General features: G+C 45.2%; 2 protein-coding genes across 2 annotated transcripts in view; one reads left to right on the plus strand and one right to left on the minus strand.

The window, feature by feature from the left end:
* Positions 1 to 15,166, plus strand: part of LOC134912683 (17-beta-hydroxysteroid dehydrogenase 13-like) — an 84,355-nt gene extending 69,189 nt beyond the window's left edge. The window contains exons 6-7 of the mRNA XM_063919930.1: positions 11,328 to 11,444; positions 13,626 to 15,166. Coding sequence (XP_063776000.1) covers positions 11,328 to 11,444; positions 13,626 to 13,716 — 208 coding nt within the window. The 3' untranslated portion in view covers positions 13,717 to 15,166. The remainder of the gene's footprint in view (positions 1 to 11,327; positions 11,445 to 13,625) is intronic.
* LOC134955088 (uncharacterized) lies at positions 2,090 to 3,502 on the minus strand. Its single transcript, XM_063938675.1, has 2 exons — positions 3,093 to 3,502; positions 2,090 to 3,013 (listed from the first exon to the last, which is right to left on the minus strand). Exons 1-2 carry the CDS (start codon positions 3,498 to 3,500, stop codon positions 2,399 to 2,401), a joined length of 1,023 nt encoding a protein of 340 aa, XP_063794745.1. The 5' UTR covers positions 3,501 to 3,502; the 3' UTR covers positions 2,090 to 2,398.
* Positions 15,167 to 27,218: the final 12,052 nt, after the last annotated feature.

Genomic DNA, 27,218 nt, shown 5'->3' on the forward strand with positions numbered 1-27,218 from the left:
AGCCGGCACCTAGGCATAGGCAAACTAGGCAAATGCCTAGGGCATTTGGTATGTCTAGGGGCACAAGCAACTTCTGCAGATTAAAATGATATGCGGCATGTCTATATTCTGTGTGTAGCATTTCGTATGCAGATACAGCCACGGTCGCACACAGTATATAGGCATGCCCAGGGCCGGACTGGGACCAAAAATAGGCCCTTGCATTTTTGAAGCACACAGGCCCACCTCGGTGTCAGCATCTGACTCCTCCCCTTACTATTCCCGACTTCTCCTACTTCTTAGGGTGTGTACACACGGTGAGATCCTTGCTATGTCCTATTTTTTCTTGAGATTTCCCTTGAACTCCCCGGAGGCCAGATAGGACAGATTTTGACTAACTTTTCTTGAGATCTGTGTTTGTGTGCTTAAGATTTTGGCTTATGTGAGATTTTGGCTTATGTGAGATTTCGGCTTATGTGAGATTTTGACTATCTCATTATAATAGTGGGATGGCATTACAGGGTTGGGGGGAGTGTCTTTTTCGACTGTCAGCCATTTTTAAAACAGTGCATTTCTGCTCTGTGGCTGATTTTTGTTGACATTTTTTTCCAGTGAACCTATGGATCCTACATGGACAAGAGGACCGAGGGGCTGCGTGGGACACTAGGTAAGTATGTGCGAGTGTGTTGGTGTGTGTGTCAATAAACTTTTACCTTCACGGTGTGTGTGTTTTGTCTTTCTTGGGGTATTTCTTTTGTTGTGGAACTATAGGTACCAGCAGGCCTTTTAATTCTCTGCATGCTGGTACTTGTGGTTCTCCAAGTACCAGCATGTGGGGAGGCTTGCTGGGACTTGTAGTTCCACAGCAAAAGACAATATTCTTTTTTTACACAATTTTGACTATCAGCCCGGCACCCACCGCCCAGGGGTGCTGGGGACAGCCTCGGGCTTCACCTCTGGCCCTTGGGTGCCTGGAGGTGGGGGGGCCCTTTATTTAATGGGTCCCCAACCCCCCAGGGAACCCCGGCCAGGGGTGACTAGTTGGGGGGGGTGATGCTGCGGCCGCAGGGACCTGTATAAAAGTGTCCCCCGGCTGCGGCATCACCTCCCTGGCTAGTGGAGCCCGGTGCTGGTTTAAAAAATATGGGGGACCCCTACTCTTTGTCCCCCGTATTTTTGGAACCAGGACCGGACCAAGAGCCCGGTGCTGGTTGCTTAAATATGGGGGACCCCTACTGCATTTTTCCCTCATATTTTTGAAACCAGGACCGGCTCAAAGAGCCCGAGGCTGGTTATGTTTTTTGGGGGGACCTGCACATAATTTTATTTTTTATTTTTAACACTTAACATTTTTACACAGAAGCATGCACGGATCTTACTGGTCTGTGTATGCTTCTGAGTAAGGGGGTCATTCTGACCTGATTGCTTGCTGCAGTTCTCAGCGATCAGGTCAGAAGTACGCAGAATGGCCGACAGCTGTCGTGGCCTTGAGATCACCTCTGCCTGATTGACAGGCTGAGGCGGGAGGGGGCGGCACGGCGGCGTTTGGCTGCCGTTTTGTGGGCGCGGTCCGCCCAACGCAGCCGTGGCCAGACTGTGCGGGGGGGCAGGCCGCAGCAGCGTGGCGTCACACGGAGCCGCTGTGACCCGGCCAACGACGAGTAGCTCCCGCCTAGCACGCAAAAGTTGTGCTGGCTGGGAGTTACTACTGAAGTGCAAAAGCATTGCAGCTGTATGATGCTTTTGCACTTATGTGGGCCTGACATGCGGGGCAGACTAGCCCTGTGCATGGCGGCCCCCTGCATGTCAGTGTGCCTGATCGTAGACCTGCAAAATTATGCAGGGCTACGATCAGGTCTGAATTAAAACATGACCCCAAAAAAACATTAAAAAGATGTGGTTTTCGGCAGTATCCCCCCCACCCCCACCTCAGCAACACTCAACTCCCATCCACCCCCCCCCCCAAAAAAAAAAAAAAAACACCCCCCCCCCACCTAAAAATGCTACAGGGCGTTTTTACTACCTGCCGATAACACAATATAAGCCCCTTTACATTTTAAAAAAAATACACCACACAGTTTGTTTTTTCGTAAACTTTATAAAAATATTAAATGCCAACGCCAACTCTGGCCAGGATTCATAAGCTGTACCATGAGAACGAGTGCCTTTGGACAGGGACTATGCCAACAGAACAGGAAACGGGCAAATCCGAGTACAGTAGAGGTAAACAGTGCAATTTTGCCTTGGGTGACGAACATCATAAAATTTCCAAACAGTCTTGAAGGAACACAAGAAGTGCAGTCTTCACAACGATCCGGATTCCGGGACAGTGAGGACACAAAACCGACGCTGCAGTACTAATGACCTCAATACAGTTCACTTTGAGCAAGAGCGTAGGATAAGGTCACCAGCAGATTTTTCAAACAAAACTAAAAAACCGGGTCCAAAAAACTAATTGTAAATGAAAAAAGCGTGGGTCACCCAGCACAGAGGACTGTGTACTCTGCATGTCAGAGTACATGCCACTGGACGAGGTGCTAGATTGGGGGGAGGGGCTGGGCTGTGTGGCTCCCGACGGAAAAAAATACGGTTGCTGAGGGGGGTTTACCGGCGCATGCTCCATGGGGGGGTTGTTTGGGAAGGGGGGACGGGACAAATTTGGGTGATACCAAGGGTCAGTTGGCACTATCTCACACGCCAACACCAGTGTTTGGCGCCTGCCGCGTGAGACAGTCTCATTGACTAACCGTTGGACGATTAATTTTTGATCATCCGTCATCAGGCGCATTTCCGATGCAATAAAATTGCCAAATTGTTGTTCGGCATCCGGGGGCCTATGCAGAACCTCCTCAGCGCGTTGAAAAAACTGCTGGGAGCCAGAGGGGGTGCTATAGGGTGCAGAAGTGGTCCTCCTTGCCGTGCGCCTCGGTCTTCCTGGGCGCGCCTGTGGGGGTGCCACCGGCTCCGCTACCGGCTCCTCCACTTCTGCCCCTTGGCCTGTGGTAGGCTCCACCTCCAGCTCCGGGGTAGCATCCTGCAATATAAGAAAAACAAAAATTAGGTCTATGTCAAAATTGGTGGGTGGCATATGAAACAAATGTGTGTGTACTTACCAGATCCAGACTCTCCTGGGCCTCCTCTTCGACAAGAACTGGAGACTCTGGATCTAGAGCGTCCCATGACCTTACCCGCGCCTCTTGCTCTATAATGAACTGAATTTGGTCATAGTACCACAGCGTCGGTTTATAGACCTCATCAGTCCCGGCTCCGGATCGCTGTGAATCTTGCACCTTCTTGCGTTCCTTCACGAACACTGTTCGGAAATTTGAATTTTTTTTCTTCACCCAATTGACATCAACATCAGAGTTTTTGCCTCTACTGTACTCAATAAGCTGCTGATATGCCCGATTCCGCTTGATTCTGTTGGCATAGTCCGGGCTTCTGACACGCCACAGGCACTCGTTCTGACGGTACAGATCAATGAATCCTGACCAGAATTGGCGGTACTCCTCAGATGACATTGCTGGTTGAAAATAAAATAACACAATTAGCCGACAAAATACAACCGTTACATACAAAAAGTCTATAAATACTATTTATCTATCTATCTATCTATCTATCTATCTATCTATCTATCTATATCTATCTATCTCTATATATATATCTATCTACCCCAAAAATGCATCCCTTAATGTGTCGCCAGCATCCCCCCGGCAAGGGGGCGTGTCCTCATTATTTAAATGTGCTGGCCTCATTTTAATGGGCTTGCCTCATCTGAAAAGACTACCTCAAACCCCAGTATTTGACCGTGTACCAACAGATCACGCCCACCATAGGGAAATAAAAATTCAACCATCTTAAGCCCCACACAGTAATGCCCCCTGCACCATATTATGCCACACTCCGCAATGCCCTTGATACATTAAATCCCCACATTATGGCAGGCAAGAGTCCACATTTTATACATTACTGCAGGCAAGTGTCCCCCTTTTTACACATTATGGCAGGCATGTGTCCCCATTTTATACATCAGGGCAGAATGCCCATTTTATACATTACTGCAGGCAATTGTCCCCATTTTATACATCACGGCAGGTAAGAGTCCACTTTTTACCAGTGGCGTGCGGTGAGGTCAGTGGCTAGTGAGGCACTACAGCCATAATGTTCACCGAATCCTGCCGATGACCCCTACCGCAGCCGAGCCAATGCCCACTACTGCCTATGAGCCAATGTGCGCCCACCATCAACTCACCCAGCCCTCTGCCACTAATTTGCATCTCCAGGCCTGCCTGCTCATCATACTAGTAATATATTGTACATTTTTATAGAATAAATAATAATTACTGATTGGGAAGGGAGTGGGAGGAGGACATGAATGCAATGTTGTTGTCCAGGGCTTCCATTAACTTAATGGAGAAGGGTCTGAATGTGTTAAAAAAGTAAAAAAAAAATGCGTGGGGTCCCCCCTCCTAAGTATAACCAGCCTCGGGCTCTTTGAGCCAGTCCTGGTTCGACAGAGGTTCCCCGTATTTTGACAACCAGCACCGGGCTCTTAGTCCGGTCCTGGTTCCAAAAATATGGGGGACAAAAGATGTAGGGGTCCCCCGTATTTTTAAAACCAGCACCGGGCTCCACTAGCCAGGGACATAATGCCACAGCCGGGGGACACATTTATGGAGGTCCCTGCGGCCGTGGCATTACCCCCCAAACTAGTCACCCCTGGCCGGGGTTCCCTGGAGGAGTGGGGACCCCTTAAATCAAGGGGTCACCCCCCCCTCCAGGCACCCAAGGACCAGGGGTGAAGCCCGAGGCTGTCCCCCCCATCCGTGGGCGGTGGATGGGAGGCTGATAGTCATGTGTTTAAAGAAGAGAATATTGTCTTTTGTTGTGGAACTACAAGGCCCAGCAAGCCTCCCCCGCTTGCTGGTACTTGGAGAACCTCAAGTACCAGCATGCAGGGAAATAACGGGGTCGCTGGTACCTGTAGGTCTACAACAAAAAAAATACCCAAATAAAAACACAACTCGCACACCGTGACAGTAAAAATTTATTAAAACACACTTACACATTCACACATACTTACCTACATCCCACGCCGGTCACGTCCACTTGTCCAGTAGAATCCAATAGGGTACCTGTAAAAATGAGAGACAGATTACTTACCTACATCCCACGCCGGTCACGTCCACTTGTCCAGTGGAATCCAATAGGGTAGGGGTACCTGTAAAAATAAAAATTATACTTAACACATCCACAGGAGAGAGAGAGAGAGAGAGATAGAGAGAGGGAGAGAGACTAACCTGCTGCTGCTGGGGAGAGCCGCATACACTGCAGGGCCATGCCGCTGCTCCTGTCAGTGGGAGGACGGAGCCGGCGGAGGAGGGGGGAGAGCCGCATGTGGGAGAGCCCCCCCAGTGCCAGATACATTGCCCCACAGTCCCAGATACATTGCTCCCCTAGTGCCAGATACATTGCCCCACAGTGCCAGATACGGTGCCCCCCCAGTGCCAGATACGGTGCCCCACAGTGCCAGATATGACCCCCAGTGCCAGGTTACATTGCCCCACAGTGCTAGATATGCCCCCCCAAGTGCCAGTATACATTGCCCCACAGTGCCAGATATGACCCCCAGTGCCAGGTTACATTGCCCCACAGTGCCAGGTTACATTGCCCCACAGTGCCAGATATGCCCCCCCAGTGCCAGTATACATTGCCCCACAGTGTCAGATATGCCCCCCCCAGTGCCAGGTTACATTGCCCCACAGTGCCAGATATGACCCCCAGTGCCAGGTTACATTGCCCCACAGTGCCAGGTTACATTGCCCCACAGTGCCAGATATGACCCCCAGTGCCAGGTTACATTCCCCCACAGTGCCAGGTTAAATTGCCCCACAGTGCCAGATATGCCCCCCCCAGTGCCAGTATACATTGCCCCACAGTGTCAGATATGCCCCCCCCCAGTGCCAGGTTACATTGCCCCACAGTGCCAGATATGACCACCAGTGCCAAGTTACATTGCCCCACAGTGCCAGATATGCCCCCCCAGTGCCAGGTTACATTGCCCCACAGTGTCAGATATGCCCCCCCCAGTGCCAGGTTACATTGCCCCACAGTGCCAGATATGACCCCCAGGGCCAGGTTACATTGCCCCACAGTGCCAGATATGCCCCCCCCCCCAGTGCCAGTAAACATTGCCCCACAGTGCCAGATATGCCCCCCCAGTGCCAGGTTACATTGCCCCACAGTGCCAGATATGCCCTCCCCCCCAGTGCCAGTATACATTGCCCCACGGTGCCAGATATGTCCCCCTATGGTGCCAGATATGTCCCCCTACGGTGCCAGATATGTCCCCCCACGGTGCCAGATATGTCCCCCCACGGTGCCAGATATGTCCCCCTATGGTGCCCCCCAGTGCTGCCCCCCAACCCCGCTGCTGATATACTTACGTGTTCTTGGATGGTTTTCTCCTCCACGTGCTGCTGCTGCTCCTTTCTTCCTCCGCACTGTGAAGAAAATGGACCGGCGGGGAGTGGCCACATGACGCTGATCGGCATCGCAAGCTCATATCGCAAGGTACTAGAAACACTTGCGATATGAACTAGATAGGACACCGATCTAGCAAGGATTGACTTGCCAGCACGGTCTATCTTTTCTTGCGATGCCGACCTGGCGGGGACGCGCATCGGGATCGGATAAGAATCGCAAGGTGACTTTCACCTTGCGATCTGCACTATCTTTTCTTCCGATTCTGACTATATAGTCAGAATCGGAAGAAAAAATCGTACCGTGTGTACACACCTTAAGTCTATGCTCTTACAAATATAATTAATATTATAACAACATACAAGTGTACATCATTCTGTATTAAAATACACACAACCATTGGTTGAAGTGGAAATGTTGAAGTGGGGGTATGGAAAAATAAAGGTTGTAACTAAGCGCGCGCCGAAGGCGCGTGCGCTTCAGAAAAGGGGCATGGACACTCAAAATGGGGCGTGTCCTTCATTGTAGTTTACCACACCATATACCCCTTATACACATTATGCACCACAATAGTAGGAGCCCTTATACTATCTAGTACTGGTGCCCCTTTCACATACCACACAGTATGAGCCGAAATTCACATTATACCACACAGAATGAGCCGAAATTCACATTATAGCACATGGAATGAGCCACAATTCACATTATAGCACACGGAATGAGCCAAAATTCACATTATAGCACACGGTATGAGCCGAAATTCACATTGTGGCACACAGTATGAGCCGAAATTCACATTGTAGCACACGGTATGAGCCGAAATTCACATTGTAGCGCACAGAATAAGCCGAAATTCACATTATGCCACATGGAATGAGACAAAATTCAGGGAGAGTGACAGCAGGGGCATAGGGACAGGGAGAGTGACAGAGAGAGGGATAGCAAGGGAATACAGTAGGGACTAGGGAGAGAGAAAGGCAGCAGGGTAAGATGACCTATTTTGCTGCAAGCAAGATTTACCAAGTTGAACTGCATGCACAGCCGCCGAAAGGTGGACAATAACGAAGTGTGGAAGCGCACATCATTCATCGTCTGTAGCATACACACTGGCGATATCACAAACAATATCGCTCAGAAAGCTGAAAATTAGCGATATCGTGTGTGATATCGCATAGTGTGTATGGACCTTTAGTTCTGTCCCACCAGTGACTGTGCTGTGCAATGTGGAATACAAAAGAGATGGATAGGACTCAGCAAATTAAATTGCCCTTTGTACAGAACCATCAAGCAGTGATACTTGTAAACTAAATTCCTTTAAAAGCACAAAGTCTTTTTAATATTAAATGACTAGCAAATTGGACTGCGCTACAGGTTAAATAATGAAGGTGAAAAGGGGTAGTCTCAGCCTTTTTATAAAGGCATTAGCTTGTGTGCACAGCTGAAAGGCACTGCAGGGGTTAACACCAATAGTCACCCTTCAAGTGTATGTACTGCCCGCTGTTTTACCTTTAGCCTTGTTATCTCTATGCTTGGACAGACGGGGGTTACTGCAATCACCTCCTGTGCTGTGCTCCCACCAGCAGCAGCAGCTAGTGTCATGTCTGCTTTGTGTGTGTGGGGCTGAAGGAATCTTCTCAGCTGCATGCTACAGTCCACAGCCGTCACGTGGGGCAGACTGCTAGAGAGCCCGTTCGGTGGACGGACAGTTCAGCTGATGACATAGAAGTGGGCGGGCGTAGCACGTTTCACGGCTCCTCGGCTCAGAAGCAAACTGCTGCTGCTGCTCGGCTGGACCGGCCCACGTGCCCTTCTGGCATTTGCCAGAAGTGCCAGATGGCCAGTCCGGCCCTGGGCATGCCGCATATCATTTTAATCAGCAGAAGCCGCTTGTGCGTCCTAGCCACATAGCAATGCAAATAAGATGCATTTTCATCAAAAATAGACACCAGACGTTAGCAGAGCTGCCAGCTGACTCACACCAGGCATCTCCTGCTGCATGGAGCATTGAGGCAAGATTTAGGAGGACACATCTGTAGCAGAGGCAGAGGCTGTGTGAGTGCTGTGTGTGTGTGAGTGGGTTGATGTGCAATAGTGTTTGGCATATGTGTAAGGGGCATTATGCGTGTCATGTGTATAAATGCATTAATAATGTGCGGCAAATGCGTAAGGGGCACTGTGTGTGTCATTATGCGTAAAAGAGCATTAATAATGTGTGGCATATATGTAAGGGACATTATGTGTATAAGGGCATTAATAAAGGTTGGCATAATGTGTAAGGCGCATTATGTTTATAAGGACATTAATAATGTGTGTCATATGTGTAAAGGTGTGAACACATGGTGAGATCTTTGCTTTCTATTTTGACTATATAGTCAAAATCACAAGGAAAGTTAGTGTAAATCGCACGGTGTTAGCCACCTTGCGATCCTGATTCGATCCCGATGCAAACTCCCAAGGGGTTGGTATCGCAAGGCTAGATAGATTCTGCAATCTTGACTATATAGTGTACTATCTAGTACAAAGTATAGTCAAAATTGACACTTAGTCAAAATTGTACATACAGTAGTCAAAAGCGAAAGTGCTCATAGTCATAATCGGTGCTTCTGGGCTCTGGGGGAGTTCAAAGGGAAATTGCATAGTCAAAATCGGACATAGTCAGTATCTCACCATGTGTATGCACCTTAAGGGGCACAATGTGTGTCATTATGTGTATAAGGACATTAATAATGTGTGTCATACAGTATGTGTAAGGGGCTTTACTGTGTGGTATTATGTGTATAAATGCATTACTAATGTGTGACATTGTGTGTATAAGGTGCTCTACTGTGTGGCGTAATGTATACAAAGCACTACTGTGTGGTCTAATGTGAATAAAGAGCAATTCAGTGTGATGTTATGTGAATAAGGGGCACTACTGTGAGGAGTAACGTTTATAAGGTAAAGTGGTACTACAGTGTGATGTAACGTGAAGTAGGGACACTATTGCATGATAAATTGTGAATAATGTTGCAGTACTGTGTGGCATAATTTAAATTGGGGGTATTATTGTGTGGCCATGGCCATTCCCAGCAAGAACACACACCGGGCTGTGCAGTGAATGTGTGCACTGTTCCTATTTAAAATATAGGGGGTAGGAACACCAAAATAAGGACTGCTATGGATGAGGGGTGATGGTCCTGGGAAAGGGGTGCAGCGACAGATGCGGAACTAGCGGTGGTGCTAGGGGGCTCCAGACAAAATCTTGCCTAGGGCATTATATTGGTTAGGGCTGGCTCTGCTTCCTTATAGCAAATGACAGAGGTACAATGACAAACATTTCAGTTTTTTACTAGTACAGTGGTTCCCAAACACAGTCCTCAAATCACCACAAAATTATGGGTTTTAAGAATATCCATGCTTACCCCCATACACACGGGGAGATTTTAGACTATTTTCTAAGCAATCTGACTAGATCGCTTCAAAATTAATCATGGATCGCTCTGTATGTATGCCCCACAGTGATGTGCGGCTCGGGGCACTGCAATCGCCAGCTCAGATTATTCAAGCATGCAGGCAAGATCGCCTAGCATGTGCATAAAGAACACTGATTAGCACAGATCCCTCAGCACACATCACTGTGTGCATAACGGTGTATAGCGATGTGTGCTGAGCGATCTGTGATAACCTACATTGCTTAGCGCACAGTTTCTAAAACTCGGTCCTCGGGGGCCCACACAGTGCATATTTTGCAGGTCTCCTCACAGAATCGCAAGTGAAATAATTAGCTCCACCTGTGGACCTTTTAAAATGTGTCAGTGAGTAATTAATACACCTGTGCTCCTGCTGGGTTACCTGCAAAACATGCACTGTGTGGGGTCCTGAGGACCAAGTTTGAGAACCCCTGGCTTAGCACATAGGCAAAAATCTGGACTGTTAGTGTGCCTTGAGGACCACATTTGGGAACCACTGGTCTAGTGATAGGTTCTCAAATTCAGTCCTCTGGACCTCAAACAGATCACGTTTTCCAGGTCACCTAACAGAAGCACAGGTGCAATCATTACTCACTGATACTTTTAAAAGATCCACAGGTGATATCACTTGTGATTTTGTGAGGAAACCTGGAAAACATGCACTGTTAGTCTGTGAAATGCAGTGAGGTCAATGGCTGGGGAAGCACTGGCTAGTACATAGGTCTGCAAACTCGGTCCTCATTACCCCCACACAGTGCATGTTTTGCAGGTAACCCAGCAGGTGCACAGGTGTATTAATTACTCACAGACACATTTTAAAAGGTCAGCAGGTGGAGTTAATTATTTCACTTGTGATTCTGTGAGTAGACCTGTAAAACATGCACTGTGTGGGGTAATGAGGACCGAGTTTGCAGACCTATGAGCTAGTATAACATCCAAATTTACACATAAAATGATTTGAATAATACAACTATTGCTAAAAAATGATTAGAATAATACAAAGATGATATTATAAGTTATAAATATGTTCTTTGTATTATAATAATCATTTTTAAAGTCAAAACCCTGGAGTATACTGGATTATGACAGGTGCGGTGATGTCTCCCCTGCCTACCCTGACTGCAAATAACTGCTGTTAGTGTTGGCTGAGGACCGAGTTTGAATATTATACTTGCTCTAATCACAACAGTTAAAAAAAATTGGAAAAAAAAAGTGTTATATGGAGGATGAAACAGTTTTTTCTGTTGAGTACTATAACTTGGACTGGCACAACTGTGTTCATCACCATATTTGCCATCATTGAAGGCAGGTGAAATATGTTTCTACTAAAATAAGGCCAATCACTTATTTGAAAAATGTGTTGTTTTCTTACTGATTTATTTAGTGTTCACGCTACCGCAAACTGTTTCTTTTCAGATTATGGCCAGTCCTGACACCTGAGGATGTTGCAACTTGTTTTGTGGATGGTATATTAACCAATAAGAAGATGATTTTTGTCCCTTCATCCATCAAAAGATTTTTACTACTGACAAAGTAAGAATTCCCCCAAAACAACAATTGTGAATAAAGTTTATTTTGCTTACAGAGAATATTGGAGGTTATCAAGTTTGCATACCACCCAACATGACTCCTCTCCAGGAGGGACAAAATGTTCTGCTTCTGAACTTTTATCGTAATTTAAGATTGCCGTCACCTGTGTTGAACAGGTAAATGAATAAGAAAGGTGTGTCAGCACAGGTGATGGCAATCATAAATTAAGAAGGAAGTCCAGGAGCAGAGCATTCTGTCCCCCCTGGAGAGGGTCATGTTGGGAGGTATGGGTTTGTTAGCAAACAAAAAAAGTAATAATTAGGCAAAACCATGTTGCACTTCAGGGGGAGGGGGAGGGGGATGCAGCTGTGCAGAGAGAGTTAGATTTGGGTGGGGTGTGTCCAAACTGAGATCTAAATTGCAGTATAGAAATTAAGCAGCCAGTATTTATCCTGCACAGAAACAACATCTGCCCCCACCTGCAGTGTAACATGGTTTTGCCCACTTGCTTACTTTTTGGGTTTGCTAACAAACCTGAATAAGGCCCATAGGGGGTCATTCCGAGTTGATCGCTCTCTAGCTAGTTTTAGCATCCATGCAAACGCTATGCCGCCGCCCACTGGGAGTGTATTTTAGCTTAGCAGAAGTGCGAACGGTTGTATCGCAGAGCGCCTGACAAAATTTTTTGTGTATTTTCAGAGTAGCTCAAAACCTACTCAGCGCTTGCGAACACTTCAGACTATTCAGTTCCGGATTTGACGTCACAAACACGCCCTGCGTTCGCCCAGCCACGCCTGCGTTTTTCCTGGCATGCCTGCGTTTTTCCGCACACTCCCTGAAAACGGTCAGTTGCCACCCAGAAACGCCCACTTCATGTCAATCACTCTGCGGCAAGCAGTGCGACTGAAATGCATCGCTAGACCCTGTGCAAAACTACATCGATTGCTGTGCCCGTACATCGCGCGTGCGCATTGCGACGCATGCGCAGAACTGCCGTTTTTTTTAGCCTGATCACTGCGCTGCGAACAAATTCAGCTAGCGATCAACTCGGAATGATCCCCAAAGTACCTACTTTTGCAAATAGTACACAAGTACCGGGCAGCTGTATTTTAAATTGCAATTTAGAACTTGTGCACGCCCCTATCCTAATATCAAACTTGTCTGCACTTTTTAACTATCCTTCCCCCTCCCCCCTCATACACACAAATCCTGCAGCTCAATATAGCTTTGCCAAGGCACCAAGTTATACATTCTATGTGGATTTACCCTTAACTGTAAAAAAGGCCCTTAATGTCACCAGTGGAGAAGTTACCCATAGCAATTAATCCACATCAATGTAATATTTAGCAAGTATATTCTATAAAATTATACATACAAGTTCATTAGTTGCTATGGGCTACTTTTCCTCTGCTCTTTTTACTGCTTCGTACATCAACACCTCATAGCCTGTCCAGTGTTTGCTCTGCCCGAGGTGATGTACTGCAAGATAGAGAAGCTTTGCCCTCTTAAGTAGTTTTTTACATCACATGTAATATGTTGATATATATTAATGTTCAAGAACGGATATTCTTGCTTTTTAACTTGGCTATACTCATATAGGAATATAATGATAAAAGAAGTCTATGTGTCATGTAGTTTATGATGAAAATCTGTGATGGGGTAAATACACACAAATATAGTTTATCTAATACTTAGGGGTCTATTCATGAAGCAGTAAAAAAGTGTGGAGAAGTGACCCAGTGGAGAAGTTGCCCATGGCAACCAATCAGCATTGAAGTAACATTTATAATTTGCATACTATAAAATTATACAGATCAGCTGATTGGTCGCCATGGGCAACTTTTCCACTTATCCACTCTTTTCACTGCTTCATGAATAGACCCCTTATTGTTAATGCAGTTACATTCATATATATGGCTGACAAGATGATGGAACCGCGCCACATTCGGAGCCGTGTTCAACGCTGGTCGCTACCCGAGTTGAAATGCCAAGTGGCTGGACCCCGGTTATTTCAACAGGGTGCTTTCACACTACACAGTATCCCTGGTTGCTGCGCGTTCATGTGGAATTTACCCGGGATCGTGCTGGCGGTCTGAAAGGGGTATAAATTATAAATTGACTAATTACATTACCCAACATTCCACATGGTGAGACAGTAATATTTTTATTTTTGTTACTTTTCAGCTTCCTTCCTCAGCGAGTAATAGATAAGATAAACAAGATGCAAGATGTACAGTTCAGCACTAAGTTCCGAAGTGCAACCAAGATGGATTAATGTGAGCCAAGAGAAATCATGAACACAAGACAAGTCTTCTGATGTTTTGTGCAATACTCTAACACTGCTTTGTTTAACAAGAATCAATTTACTAATAATCATGTTTCACAGGTATATAACAAATCAACTAATCAGTACTTTTTCTTTTTTAACTAGTTATTGCATGTTTTCCATCTACATATGAATACAATAGCAATAGAAATAATATGGCTGGGGTTCTTTCTGAAGACAATAAGGGGGTGATTCAGATCTGATCGCTGGTGTGCGTTTTCGCACAGTGGGCGATCAGCGATAGACTGTGCATGTGTATGCACCGCAATGCGCACACGTGTTGCCAAACAACAATAGGCATCGCCAACCTGCGACAGGGTGGTGCGAAAATTCCGATCGCACGGGTGTTTGCTAGCTGATTGACAGGAAGAGGCCATTTGTGGGTGGTAACTGACTGTTTACTGGGAGTGTCAGGGAAAACGCAGGCGTTCCCTAGAGTTTTCTGGGAGGGTGGCTGATGTCAGCTCTGGCCCCGATCAGCCTGTTCTCATCGCACTGTAGGAGTAAGTCCTGGACTGCGCACAGACTGCACACACTGGATTTTTGCAGCTCGGCATACACATGTGATCGCACACCTGCATGGGAAGAATTTACACTCCCCTTCGGCGGTGACTATCTGAATGCAGGACAACAACGTTAGCAGCCCAGCTGTCAGATCTGAATTACCCCCTAAGTACATACTTCCAGTTTTCTTAATTTGTATCAAGATCCAGCCTTGGGTGCCAAGAGGTAGAGGAGGCAGGCATATAAAATGTACCTGAGTCAGTCTGGGGACCTGGCAGAGATGCAATTAAGTCCAGAAGAGGCTGTGTCCAAACCCCATACAGTGTCACCCCAGTGTAAGGATGGCCTAATACATCTCCTTACGCACTGGACATGACCTTTTGCAGCACATGCTGTATTTTGTACTGTAAGATGTTTTTAGGAAAGCTGGAGCAACTATCTATAAGCAAAAACTTAGTTTTTAAAATCAGCCCAAACCAGTGCCTGATAAACATTCTTCATGTAATGTTTCAGTGATTTATTTATTTCTAGGCTGCACAATCATGAAGATTAGAGTAGATTAGAGTAGGCCACACAAAAACCACCCCCATTTTGTACAATAGGTGATCTTAGCTATATTCTAAATACAGTATAAACAAAAAATATTACATACTTTTGTGGGTAGTACACAAACATTGCCCAGATGAATTTAACGCTGCAATTTAGAGTTGAGTTACTATACACATATATTCTGCAAATTCATGTAACTTTTCTGTTTTTATCACTATAAAGTGTAAGTCCACCTCTTTTCGCTTTTGGGGGGTTCAATATACAAGTTAGATCCTAAGGAGGGTATCCTATTAGTCGTGGTAATTTGCTACTTGAAAAAAAAAACAGGTCTTTATATTGATTAAAGCCCAATTTTCACTTCGGCCTATCCAATTACTAGCTTGCTTTCGTGCATAGGGTTCACAAAAAGCCGCAGACCTTTGTGCTTTAGCGGCGACTATCGCAGAAAAAATGGTTCTATCAGGGATTTGGTTTTGCCTGCCTGAAACCAAATCCCCAATCAGTGCCGGGATCAGGGTTAATAGGATAGTCCATCTGCTGTAACTAGCCGTGGTAAATTAGTATAGCGCACTAAGAGGCTTCTTTAAAAATATAAACTGTACTCTATTTCTAAAACTTTGTTAGACACACAGGGGTAAATTTACTAAAGGTTGGGTTTGGGTGTTTGGTTGTTTTGCACACCAATTATTTACTTAAGTCAAAATCGACAGTAAAATGACTTAAAACCCAACTTCAGAACTCTTTAGAACATTGTATAAACAATCAATGTTTTCACACAGAGAATACTAGGATCAGCAGATTTGCTAAAGGTTGGTTTTAAAACCATCCAAAACCTGACAATGACAGGAAAACCCAACCAACCAATACACCTGTCTGAGGCAGGCGACTTTTGGAGAAGCACTGCACAGATCCCCCACAAAAACATAACCAGCCGTGGGTGCGGGGATAATGTGTAAAGAATTGAAAACAAGATATTTGGTACTTACCCTTTAAACTCTTTCTCTATCTGGAGGATACTTCTAGACCATGGGGCTAATGTGGGTTGAGTACTTAATAGGTAATTTTTTTTAGGGTATATAAGCTCCTCCTCTCCAACCCCTTCCTCAGTTTGAATGTAATAAGCTCCGAAATGTCCCCCAGATGGACTCAGAGAAAGAGATTTAACGGTAAGTATCAAATATCTTATTTCTCTTTCATCCATCTGTGGGACATGGAAAATGTATAGACAATGGGGATGTACAAAAGCTGCCCCTAGGAGAGGGTATTGTATGTTCAGCCTTAGCTGAACCCAATCAAGTATACTTCCAGCAAAGGTTCAAAGGTTGGATAACTGAAGTGCTGACATGTTTTTACAAATATGTATATACATATCCTAAAGCTGTAGGTCTATAAGGTGACTGTATAAATAGATAAAGATTTAGCTTCAAGAACTACTCTATACATTTAACCGATAGATGTCCTGACAACAATCAGCCCCTGAAACAAATCGGTTCTGTTGAAATGGAGTCCACTACATTGAACCACTGCAATGTTTAATGTCTGTGTCAAACTCTCCTTGGCCAATCAGGCACCACCAAAATTACTGGACTACCATGCTCTATTTCTAAGAGTTAGGGAGCATAGTTATGTGGAAATGTAACAGATGAAATTTGAAAGCATGTATTAGAAGATAATTGATCCATGACTCTGCACTTTGCTGTCTTGATGGAGAACAAGACACCACTAAGTCTATAACTGTTGACGCTTCTGGATGCAGAGACAATTTCTCTGGAAGAATGGACTGGCGACTGGGCAATCTTTCTTCCCATTCCCTATTTCTAGGATAAATAATATTGCTGGACCATAAACATCTGCTTCAGAAAAGAACTGAACAGAATCACTCATCACAAGTGACCTCTGGTCCCTCCATGATGAATTATATGCATGCTTCTTGCTGTAGCGTTGTCTGACTGAATCCTAACTGTCTGAATAGAAGATTGTGCTTTCTTCAATGCATTTAGAAGCTGATTGTAACCAAGTTCTGAGCATATTAAAAATGTCATGCATTGACTGGGAATCATCTTGGACTATTGCCAATTGATAACCCAGTCATGGGACTGTGAGACGTCCTGCACCCTTAGCAGGACAACCTGAAGAGCATCATCTGATGCTTTGAAAAACAAATCATAAAAATAGTCCATAAACCTTATTCTTATAAATATTAGCAGGCCTGCCATGATTGTAATAACTGCCAAATGGGTACGTAAAGGTGGCCATCCCTCTATAGTCCATACATTATCCTTCCATTATGAATGTTTTTACAGATTCCAACCTGAATCTGTCTACCTGCAGTCCTGTGTTAAGGTCTTGACCTTTCAATGTGTCCATGACTCCCTTCTGATAAATGGACCACACAGATTGGAATGATATTCCATTCCTCTTTGACTTTCTGGCATGGGAACAACAACTGATGAACCATAAAAACTGTAGCTGTTAGATGCAAGCCACGGAATTAAGGGATATGGGCCCAATGTCTATATAGGGAAAACTTCTTTATCTCTTTATTCACATTCCAAGATTTTAACTAAAGAATGAATAGTTACCAGTGTTTTGATCATAATCTGTGAACATTGAGCTGCTCATCTAGCTCTGTCTGCTATAGATTATAACTGAGATATATCTACTAAAGTCTCAGCCATTGTCTTGGATACCCAAGCAATCTAGGCTACAAAACAGCCCCAGCAGCTACTAAAATATATTACAATAGTATTGTATTTATGGTCTGAGCCCTCCTTACAAAAGGCCCAGTCTATGATAAGTAAAGCCATATCTTTAGACAAAGAGCTACAGGAACATCCATCCCATGGTGAATGCAATGTATAATCTATGGATACATAGCAGGAACCTGTTTGGAATCTGAAACTCCTTTCAAAATTAAGTCATGGTTTAGATTCCAACCATTGTGAAGATGAATGAAATCACCTGGGTTTTACTGATTATCAAAAGTCTTTAAGGTTCCGTATCTTTTACACTGATTTGACCAAGTATTCTGTCTCTAAATACTCAGAGTTCTATTATTAAGAATATCGGAATCCTTCTCAGACAAAATCTATATAAGCTATTGTTTACATAATTTTGTATAACACCAACAATTCTTTTAGTGAAGAAGGGTGTCTTTTTAAACGTAACGTAGTCCTTTGCATTGCCTGGCCCAAGATTAAACTTCTGAAGACCCTAAGGTCTGGGCCTAGTACATTTTAGTCAACTGGGAATCAACTACTCTGACTGGACAATTATTTGGACAGTCATACCTAAGCTGAAGCTATGTAAGAGCCAAACTGGATTGCTTCACAGGACTGGTTGGGACCTCCACAACCAAAAGTGGATTGCAGGTATCCTCGCAACAATAAGCGCCACTAGATAATTTAGCATGCCAACCTGACCAAAGGGATGAAAACTAAATTTCCCTCCTCCAGGTTTAAACTTTGAAGTACTCCTTTCAGCATTTTGCCAATATTGTGATAAAGATAAATTTTCACAAATGCTATAAACCGTAGACAGCCAAATGCCTAGAGACTACAATTTCTTTAGCAAAGAGAATGTCCTCAGCCTAAAGGAGTCCTTCTCATTACTCTATAAAAGAAGCAATAAAAGAGCCTCAGCTGGTTCATCTGTAGAACTAGCGGGTCCTCTGTAACCAGAAGCAGATTGCGGGAGCCCTCGTGTATAGCACAGCAACCTGCACAACTCAGTAAATTAGCATGACAACATGTACAAACTAAAAGTATTCCTTTTCAGACATTTTAACAAATTGCACAATAAGAAGAAATTTCCACAATCACAGTATTATACAGAGTATTACACAGTTTACGTACGTACGCACGTACCTACGTACGTACATATGTACATACAGGGAAAACACGGAAATATCTGAATAGAAAAAAAAAAAAAAAATGTCAGATAATCTCAGGCTTCCATGCCTTGAGAGTAGTGGTAAGAGAGGAGCTTCAGAGCAGTCATCAGTAGGTGTACTATCAACGAGTGTACTATGGTATGCCGGTGGCTGGGCCAGTCGGAATCCCGGGCATCACAATACAGACGCCGAAATCCCATCAGGAGATGAAATGCCGCCACCAGAATACCGGCGACACAGGCTATTCTCCCTCTGTGGGTGTCCACGACACTCATAGAGGGAGAATATAACCTGTAGCGAAAGCAGTGAGCCTGTGAGGGGCTTTCTAGCTCTCGCCCCGCTGCCGGTATTCTGGCGGATTGGATCCCGCTGTCGGGAACATGACAGCTGTCCGCCGGCAAATAGTACATATCCCATCCTCACGGCCGCCCTGGCCTGGGATGTCAGGTGACAGTGGGGAGAAGGGGGAACAAATGTGTTGCAGATTTTTAAAAAATAGGCCAAGATAAATTAACAATTAATGTTAAAAAATAAAAACACCTAAATAAATATAAACTTTACCAGCTAACCTAGTGCTGACCTACTCCTGCAGCACATAACCACTTGCCTGGCATGGTCACATTGTTTGCGACCACATTAGTCAGTGCCAGTGCCGTAACTAGGCATTTTAGTGCTGTGTGCAAGAAACGGCATTGGCGCCCCCCCCATGCAAGATAGGGGCAGTGCGCGCCGTAGGCGCATGAAAAATATATAGGGGCGTGGCTTCATGGGGAAGGGGCGTGGCCACAAAATAATACCAATTCATACTACGGTGCACAGTAGTCTCCATTATTCAAATTACGCTGCACTGTAGCGCCACTACACTGGGTAGAGCCCCTTTTATACATTACAGCAGCCAGTCCCCCTTTTTACACATTACGGCAGACAGCGTCCCTTTTTTACACATTAAGGCAGCCAGTCCCCCTTTTTACACATTATGGCAGACAGCGTCCCCCTTTTTACACATTGCGGCAGACAGTGTTCCCTTTTTACACATTACGGCAGACAGCGTCCCCCTTTTTACACATTATGGCAGACAGAGTCCCCTTTTTTACACATTATGGCAGACAGCGTCCCCCTTTTTACACATTGCGGCAGACATCGCCCCCCCTTTTTACACATTAAGGCAGACAGCGTCCCCTTTTTACACATTACGGAAGCCAGTCCCCATTTTTACACATTACGGCAGACAGCGTCCCCCTTTTTACACATTGCGGCAGACAGAGTGCCCTTTTTACACATTACGGCAGACAGCATCCCCCTTTTTACACATTAAGGCAGCCAGTCCACCTTTTTACACATTACGGCAGACAGCGGCCCCCTTTTTACACCTTACGGCAGCCAGTCCCCCTTTTTACACATTGCGGCAGACAGGATAGAGAGAGAATGAGAGAGAGAGAGATACTTACCATCTCTCCCCGCTGGCAGTCAGGCTCCTCTTGCTGGCAGCTCCGGATGCAGGGGAAAAGGAGGAAGAGGGAAGGGGACTGGAGCCGCAGCAACGCTATGTAATTGGTAGTAGCGCCGCTGCAGCTGTCCCCTCTCCTTCCGTATTGGCAGCCCGGCGCTGCTGAGAATGCTGGGATGAAGGAACCACATCCCAGCATTCACAGCAGCGCCGGGCAGCCAGTACGGAAGGAGAGGGGACAGCTGCAGAGGCGCTACTACCAATTACATAGCGTTGCTGCGGCTCCAGTCCCCCTCCCTCCTCCTCCTTCTCCGCTGCCTCTGGCACTGCTCTCTCCTCAACAGCGCGGCGCACACAGCAGAGGCGGCATGTAATGAGTCAATTTGACTCATTAGATGCCGCTGGCCGTTGCGCCCTCAGGGCAACTGCGCTGTGTACCAGGCACACCTGGCACACACGTATTTACGGTTCTGATCAGTGCATTATCTGATCTGGTCACAAACGATACGACCATTCATATACAAGATGTGGCTGGCTGCAGGAAGGGAATCTTCCCAGAGCTGCTGCTCTCAGGGGGACCTTCTAGTCACTCTGTTTCCCTTCACACTCCCCTAATGTCTGCCGTGCTGTCAATAACTGTTGATTGGTCAGCACAACAGGACCCCCCTTCCCCTCTCAGCCCCCCCATTGTGTACATGGTTGCTGCTCAGATAAACAGGTGCTGGGAAAATCAACGTCGGGATGTTCTCGATGTTCTAATCATTTTAGATGAATGTAAATACATTTTCTTCACTTAATTCAATCATAAAAGACCCTGACAATTTCTGAGCTGTTTTTAGGGTAAAAAAAATCAGCATTTAAGTGTTTAATAAAAAGTCAGGAAGGGGTTGGAGGTGAGGAGTTTATATCCCCTGAAAAGTTAATCTATTAAGTGCTGGTTCCTCAACCCTCACTAACCTCTTGGTCTAGAAGTGTCCCCAGATGGATGAAAGAGAAAATAATATTGTTCTTTACTGAAGGAGTACAAGACTGCCCCGGCATACTAGCACTTGTGCAGCAACAAGTGCCAACCTACCCAGACATTAAAGACTTGGTACCTGTAGTACACCTGTGATGAAAATATTAAAATAAAGTGGTAATCCTTTATTAACAAATATAATAATAAAATGTCATACTCCCCAAACCCTTGGATAACCTCCTCTTCTGTCCATGTAGAAGTGCACTGGTCAGACTGATAACCTGAGCCACACAGACTGCACACTATGGGGGTAATTCCAAGTTGATCGCAGCAGGATTTTTGTTAGCAGTTGGGCAAAACCATGTGCACTGCAGGGGAGGCAGATATAACATGTGCAGAGAGAGTTAGATTTGGGTGGGTTATTTTGTTTCTGTGCAGGGTAAATACTGGCTGCTTTATTTTTACACTGCAATTTAGATTTCAGATTGAACTCACCACATCCAAATCTAACTCTCTCTGCAAATGTTATATCTGCCCCCCCCTGCAGTGCACATGGTTTTGCCCAACTGCTAACAAAAATCCTGCTGCGATCAACTTGGAATTACCCCCTATGTACAGTGCAAATGCGAAATGACAAGGCCACTCCAGCTTACTTCCATTGAAATCAACTGTCTGCAAGAGATAGTCTCATCACTCAATACACCATCAGCGAGTAATCAATTGATTCTGTCACCTCACCATTTCAGCGATAAAGCTTTTGTCCAAACACTTGTTTCTCACAGCAGAACTATGGCACCTCACTCCGCTCTGCACGTCACTTCCTTCTCAGTATATCCTGCACTCAACTGCACATGTCCAACCACAAACACACTGGGGGTCATTCCGAGTTGATCGCTCACTAGCTACTTTTAGCAGCTGTGCAAACGCATAGTCGCCGCCCAAGGGGGAGTGTATTTTCGCTTTGTAAGTGTGCGAACGCCTGTGCAGCTGAGTGGTACAAAAACATTTTGTGCAAAACAAGACCAGCCCTGTATTTACTTATTCTGTGCGATGATTGCAGCGATGAAGGTCCCGGAATTGACGCCCTGCAAACGCCTGGACACGCCTGCGTTTTCCCAAACACTCCCAGAAAACGGTCAGTTGACACCCATAAATGCCCTCTTCCTGTCAATCTCCTTGTGATCAGCTGTACAAATGGAATCTTCGCTAGGTCCAGTGCACAGCAGCAATGCTCTTTGTCTTTTCCGGGGGACAAGAGGGCCACCCGATTTTCATGAGCCTCCCAGCAATTCCGGGAGTATAGTAGGCAAGTATGATACACATATACACATTTTTTTTTTACATGTATTACTACGAACTGCTTTAAATTCATCTATTGTATCATGGAGTTCTATGATAGGAGCCATCACCAGGATAAGTATAAAATATTGATCAATATATCTGCGTCTGCTGAGAATAGAATGGATAAACCGAACATGATACTGTGTTGTTGCAGACAAATCTATGAAAAATGGGATTCTCGAATTTCAGCTTGCATAGCCACACCTATAAAACTAATATCTTATAGTCATATTATATGTATATATCTTTTTTTTTGCGCAATTAAAATGTAACATACAGAGATTATTACATTTCTAAAATAAACATCTATTATGTAAATCAGTGTGTATTCTAAAGCTTGTTTCTAAATTATAATTGTTTTTATATAATGTATTTATATTATCTTGCTCTAAAATCCATAAAGCACAGTCATTACCAGTCCATGGGCCTAATTCAGCATCTTTGGACACAGCAGCTGTATGAAAATATGCAAAAGCAGCAGTAGTCTTGATTAAATAGACACCTCCTACTTGCTTGTGTGATCCGCTGCTGCATCTGAAGATGCAGCATCAGTTCACTTGTGTGAACATCAGCCACCTGGATTGCCTGCAGGTTACACAGGATGGCCAGGCTGTTCACACTAGATAGGCTAGGAAATCTGTACCCCTGAAGGCGCAGACCCTGGCTGGTCAGCTCTGCCCACCCTCCGCCACAATACACCTGAAGCCTGTCAATCAGGCTGCAGCTTGGGGGCACTGCATGTGACCACGCATGACCCGTTCTGCACATGTGCAAGCGCAATACTGTTGGAGATGTACATAAACCATTATGTCCTAACGCTGTAACATAAGGCCAGTTTGGTGAGTGACCTGGGCAGTTTGGGGGTTTCACCTAATATACCCATATTTTCCTTTTTTTCCCCAAGGGCATTTCGGTAAAATAACCAGGGCCTAGGCAACAGTTCAAAGTGCGCACCCAACCCTATAGACATTTTAATAATAAATAATTTGCACACGCCGTAGGTGAGCGCGCTCCAGGGATGTAGCATTGCAGTAAAAAACTACCTTACATCCCAATTTAGCAACCTGCACACCCAGACATTGGCCACCACAAAAAAAATCTAAATGCCTGATTCATGCATCATACATTATTTGTTTTCCTTAAAGTAATGCCCCTTGCACATTATACCACACACCGTATTGCCCATTACACATTATTCCACACACCGTAATGCCCATTACACAATATGCCACACACCGTAATGCCCATTACACATTATGCCACACACAGTTATCCTCGGCACCATTGTATGCCCCACATACAATAATGCCCCTTACAAATTATGTCCCACAGTAAGGCTTTTAATTGCTTTTAAATTACCTGCTTGTTGTCAGGGGTTTGATGCTCTGGGTTCCATGCTCGTTGCCAAGGGTTTCCTGCTATGGGTACCTTGCTCTTTGTCCCAGGGGTTTCATGCTCATTGTCAGGGGTTTCATGGCAGAAGATGCAGCTTTCTGCTACTTCTGCCGGCGGCACCTGCGTTCCCGGCACTTCCGGGTAACACTGGGCACCTGCGTTCCCGGCACTTCCGGGTAATGCTATACTGCTAAGTAGGACATCTAGCATCTGTCTTCTCCTAGGCAGCGGACAGTTTTATAGGGACATTTTCAGCAGCTGATACTGTATGCGGTTAGCTAGAACACATGGAATCTGCATAAACAGCCAATACAGCTTATACCTCTCTCCTCCCATAACAGGAAAGGAGTGGTGGTCAAACCTTGCTGGAATTCTGGGTTTTGAAGTAAAGGGAGGTAGTGTTGTGTGCATTCAAACAGGTTTTGTGTCACAAGATATGCCACACACGATGCGTGGTCCAGAGTAGAGGATTTTCTTTCTACCTTTGAGGTACTGTATCTCATAATCCTTAAGGCGGAGAAACAAAATCAGGTTCAAATCAACTAGAAGGAGTGCAGACATTAGAACATTGTAGCCAGTCACAAAGGTGGCGCAGTAAGGCTGCATGATTATAATGAGTAAGATTAGGAAATTTAGGGGACTATTTACTAAGCCTTGGGTGGAGATAAAGTGGCCGGAGATAAAGTACCAGCCAATCAGCTCCTAACTTTCATGCCACAGGCTTGTTTGAAAAATGACAGTGAGGAGCTCATTGTCTGGTACTTTATCTCCGTCCGCTTTATCTCCATCCAAGGCTTAGTAAGTAGACCCCATAATTCCTAATCCCTTTGTCTGTTGCTGAAAAACCAGAACGATTTTGTATATTTTGTGATTCCAAATAGAAGTTTCTAAATACTGAATTGATTTATTTTGTGTCTTCTAAGGTAAAAGATAAAGTGCTTGAAGGAGAAACATAAGTTTTGGGAAAGAGAACATTTAAATAAACTGGCCCTACACAGATAGGTGGCAATGCAAACCATCCAGGTCTTGAAACAAAACTGTCCTATAAAGAGGAGGTGTTCTTTGGGATCTGTTCTCTCAAAGTGGAACTTTTTCATGCCCATACAAAAGGGGTACTAGTGTTGACAGACATTTTTCTGGATCAATTTGGAGACTAAACATTTCTCCAAAATAGGGAGAGGGGTATGAGAAAGATACAGCAAAACATCATCTGCAAATGCGGACATTTTTATTTTCCATTATCCTGTCCACATGCCCAGGAATATAAGGTACTGCTGAATTATTCAAAGAAGAAGGTCCAAGGATACATTTAAAAAAATGTGGTGATAAGGGACAGCCCTAACAAGGACATCTACACATCACCATGTCCACTGGCGTATGTATAATGGGTGCAAGGTGTGCGGTGCACATGGACCCCTGGGTCCACGGGGCCCACACACTGCTAAACCTGTACCCATTTAAATAAACTTACCACTTCTTTGGCTCAGCACTGGCTGCAGAGCTGCAAATATCACTGGTAAAATGGCCACCGATACCATTTTCTGGTGACTTACGCATGCACAATAGAGATGTCCCTGGGAACACGGTGCAGGCCCCATGCTCTTGGATACCTGCGCAGTAAACACTGGCACAATGCCAGAGTCTGCTGCACCACCAGAGAGGAGGGGGCCTGATTGGAGCCTGCAGATGGACAGGCCCTCCACAGTCCATTCAATAAAAGTATATGTCCAAGTATAGAAGTAGTGGATAAGGCTAAATGAAAATGGTATCAAAGCTTTGTATGAATCAAGACTGTGGGATAAATTTACTAAAGGTCAGACTTGTGTTTGTGGGTGACCTTCCTTCTGTTTGAGAACCGACCAAAACCAGCCATTTACTAAAGTCAAAATCGAAACAAACCAACCAAAAATCTGACTTTAGAACATCAGACCAACTAGCAATGTTCTTATATAAAGAAGATTAGCATCTGCAAATTTACTAAAGTTTGGTTTTAAAACCGATGCCAAAATGACAGGAAACCCACCCAAACAACAGTCCTGCCCATCCTTGGGGTATATTTACTAAGCTCCCGATTTTGACCGATTTGGTGTTTTTTCATCAAGGATGTCATCTCGGGAATTTACTAAACTTAAATCTCGGCAGTGATGAGGGCATTCATATTTTTTTTGAAGTCAAAGAAAAAAAATGTGAATGAATACACCATCGCTCAAATACGGCTGTTATTTGATACAACTCGGTAATTTACTAAAAATTCGATTTCACAAACACTGCCGGAAATAGCCAAACACTGCTGTGAAAAAATACAAATCGTAAAAAAAAAAGCAGTTTTAAAATAGACCTGCTTTATTTTACCGTGTTCTGATAGGCATGCACGGATCCGTGAGATCCGTGCATGTTTATCAGTGGGAAGGGGTGTGAAAGGGTTAAATTTAAGAAAAAAAATGTGTGGGGGCCCCCCTCCTAAGCAAAACCAGCCTCGGGCTCTTTGAGCCGGTCCTGGTTGAAAAAATATGGGGGGGGGGGGGGGGGAATTACAGGGGTTCCCCCATATTTGATCAACCAGCACCAGGCTCTGCGCCTGGTCCTGGTGCCAAAAATATGGGGGACAAAAAGCGTAGGGGTACCCCGTATTTTTAACACCAGCACCGGGCTCCACTAGTCAGAGAGATAATGCCACAGCCGGGGGACACTTTTATATAGGTCCCTGCGGCCCTGGCATTAAATCACTAACTAGTCATCCCTGGCCGGGGTACCCTGGAGGAGTGGGGACCCCTTAAATCAAGGGGTCCCCTCCCTCCAGCCACCCAAGGGCCAGGGGTGAAGCCCGAGGCTGTCCCCACCATCCAAGGGCGGCAGATGGGGGGCTGATAGCCAAGTGTAAAAAAAAGAATATTGTTTTTTGTAGCAGTACTAAAAGTCCCAGCAAGCCTCCCCCGCAAGCTGGTACTTGGAGAACCACAAGTACCAGCATGCGGTGGAAAAACGGGCCAGCTGGTACCTGTAGTACTACTACAAAAAAAATACCCAACAAAACACAGAACACACACACCGTGATAGTAAAACTTTATTACATACATGCACACCTGCATACATACATACTTACCTATGTTCACACGAGGGTCGGTCCACTTCTCCATGTAGAATCCACGGGGTACCTGTGAATAAAATTATACTCACACAATCCAGTGTAGATCGGTCCTCTTCTACTTGTAATCCACGTACTTGGCAAAAAAACAAACCGAAAAACCCGAACCACGCACTGAAAGGGGTCCCATGTTTACACATGGGACCCCTTTCCCCGACTGCCAGGACCCCCCCTGACTCCTGTCAAAGAGGGTCCCTTCTGCCAATCAGGGAGCGCCACG

This window comes from Pseudophryne corroboree, chromosome 1 (assembly GCF_028390025.1).
Source record: "Pseudophryne corroboree isolate aPseCor3 chromosome 1, aPseCor3.hap2, whole genome shotgun sequence".
Taxonomy (NCBI): Eukaryota; Metazoa; Chordata; class Amphibia; order Anura; family Myobatrachidae; genus Pseudophryne; species Pseudophryne corroboree.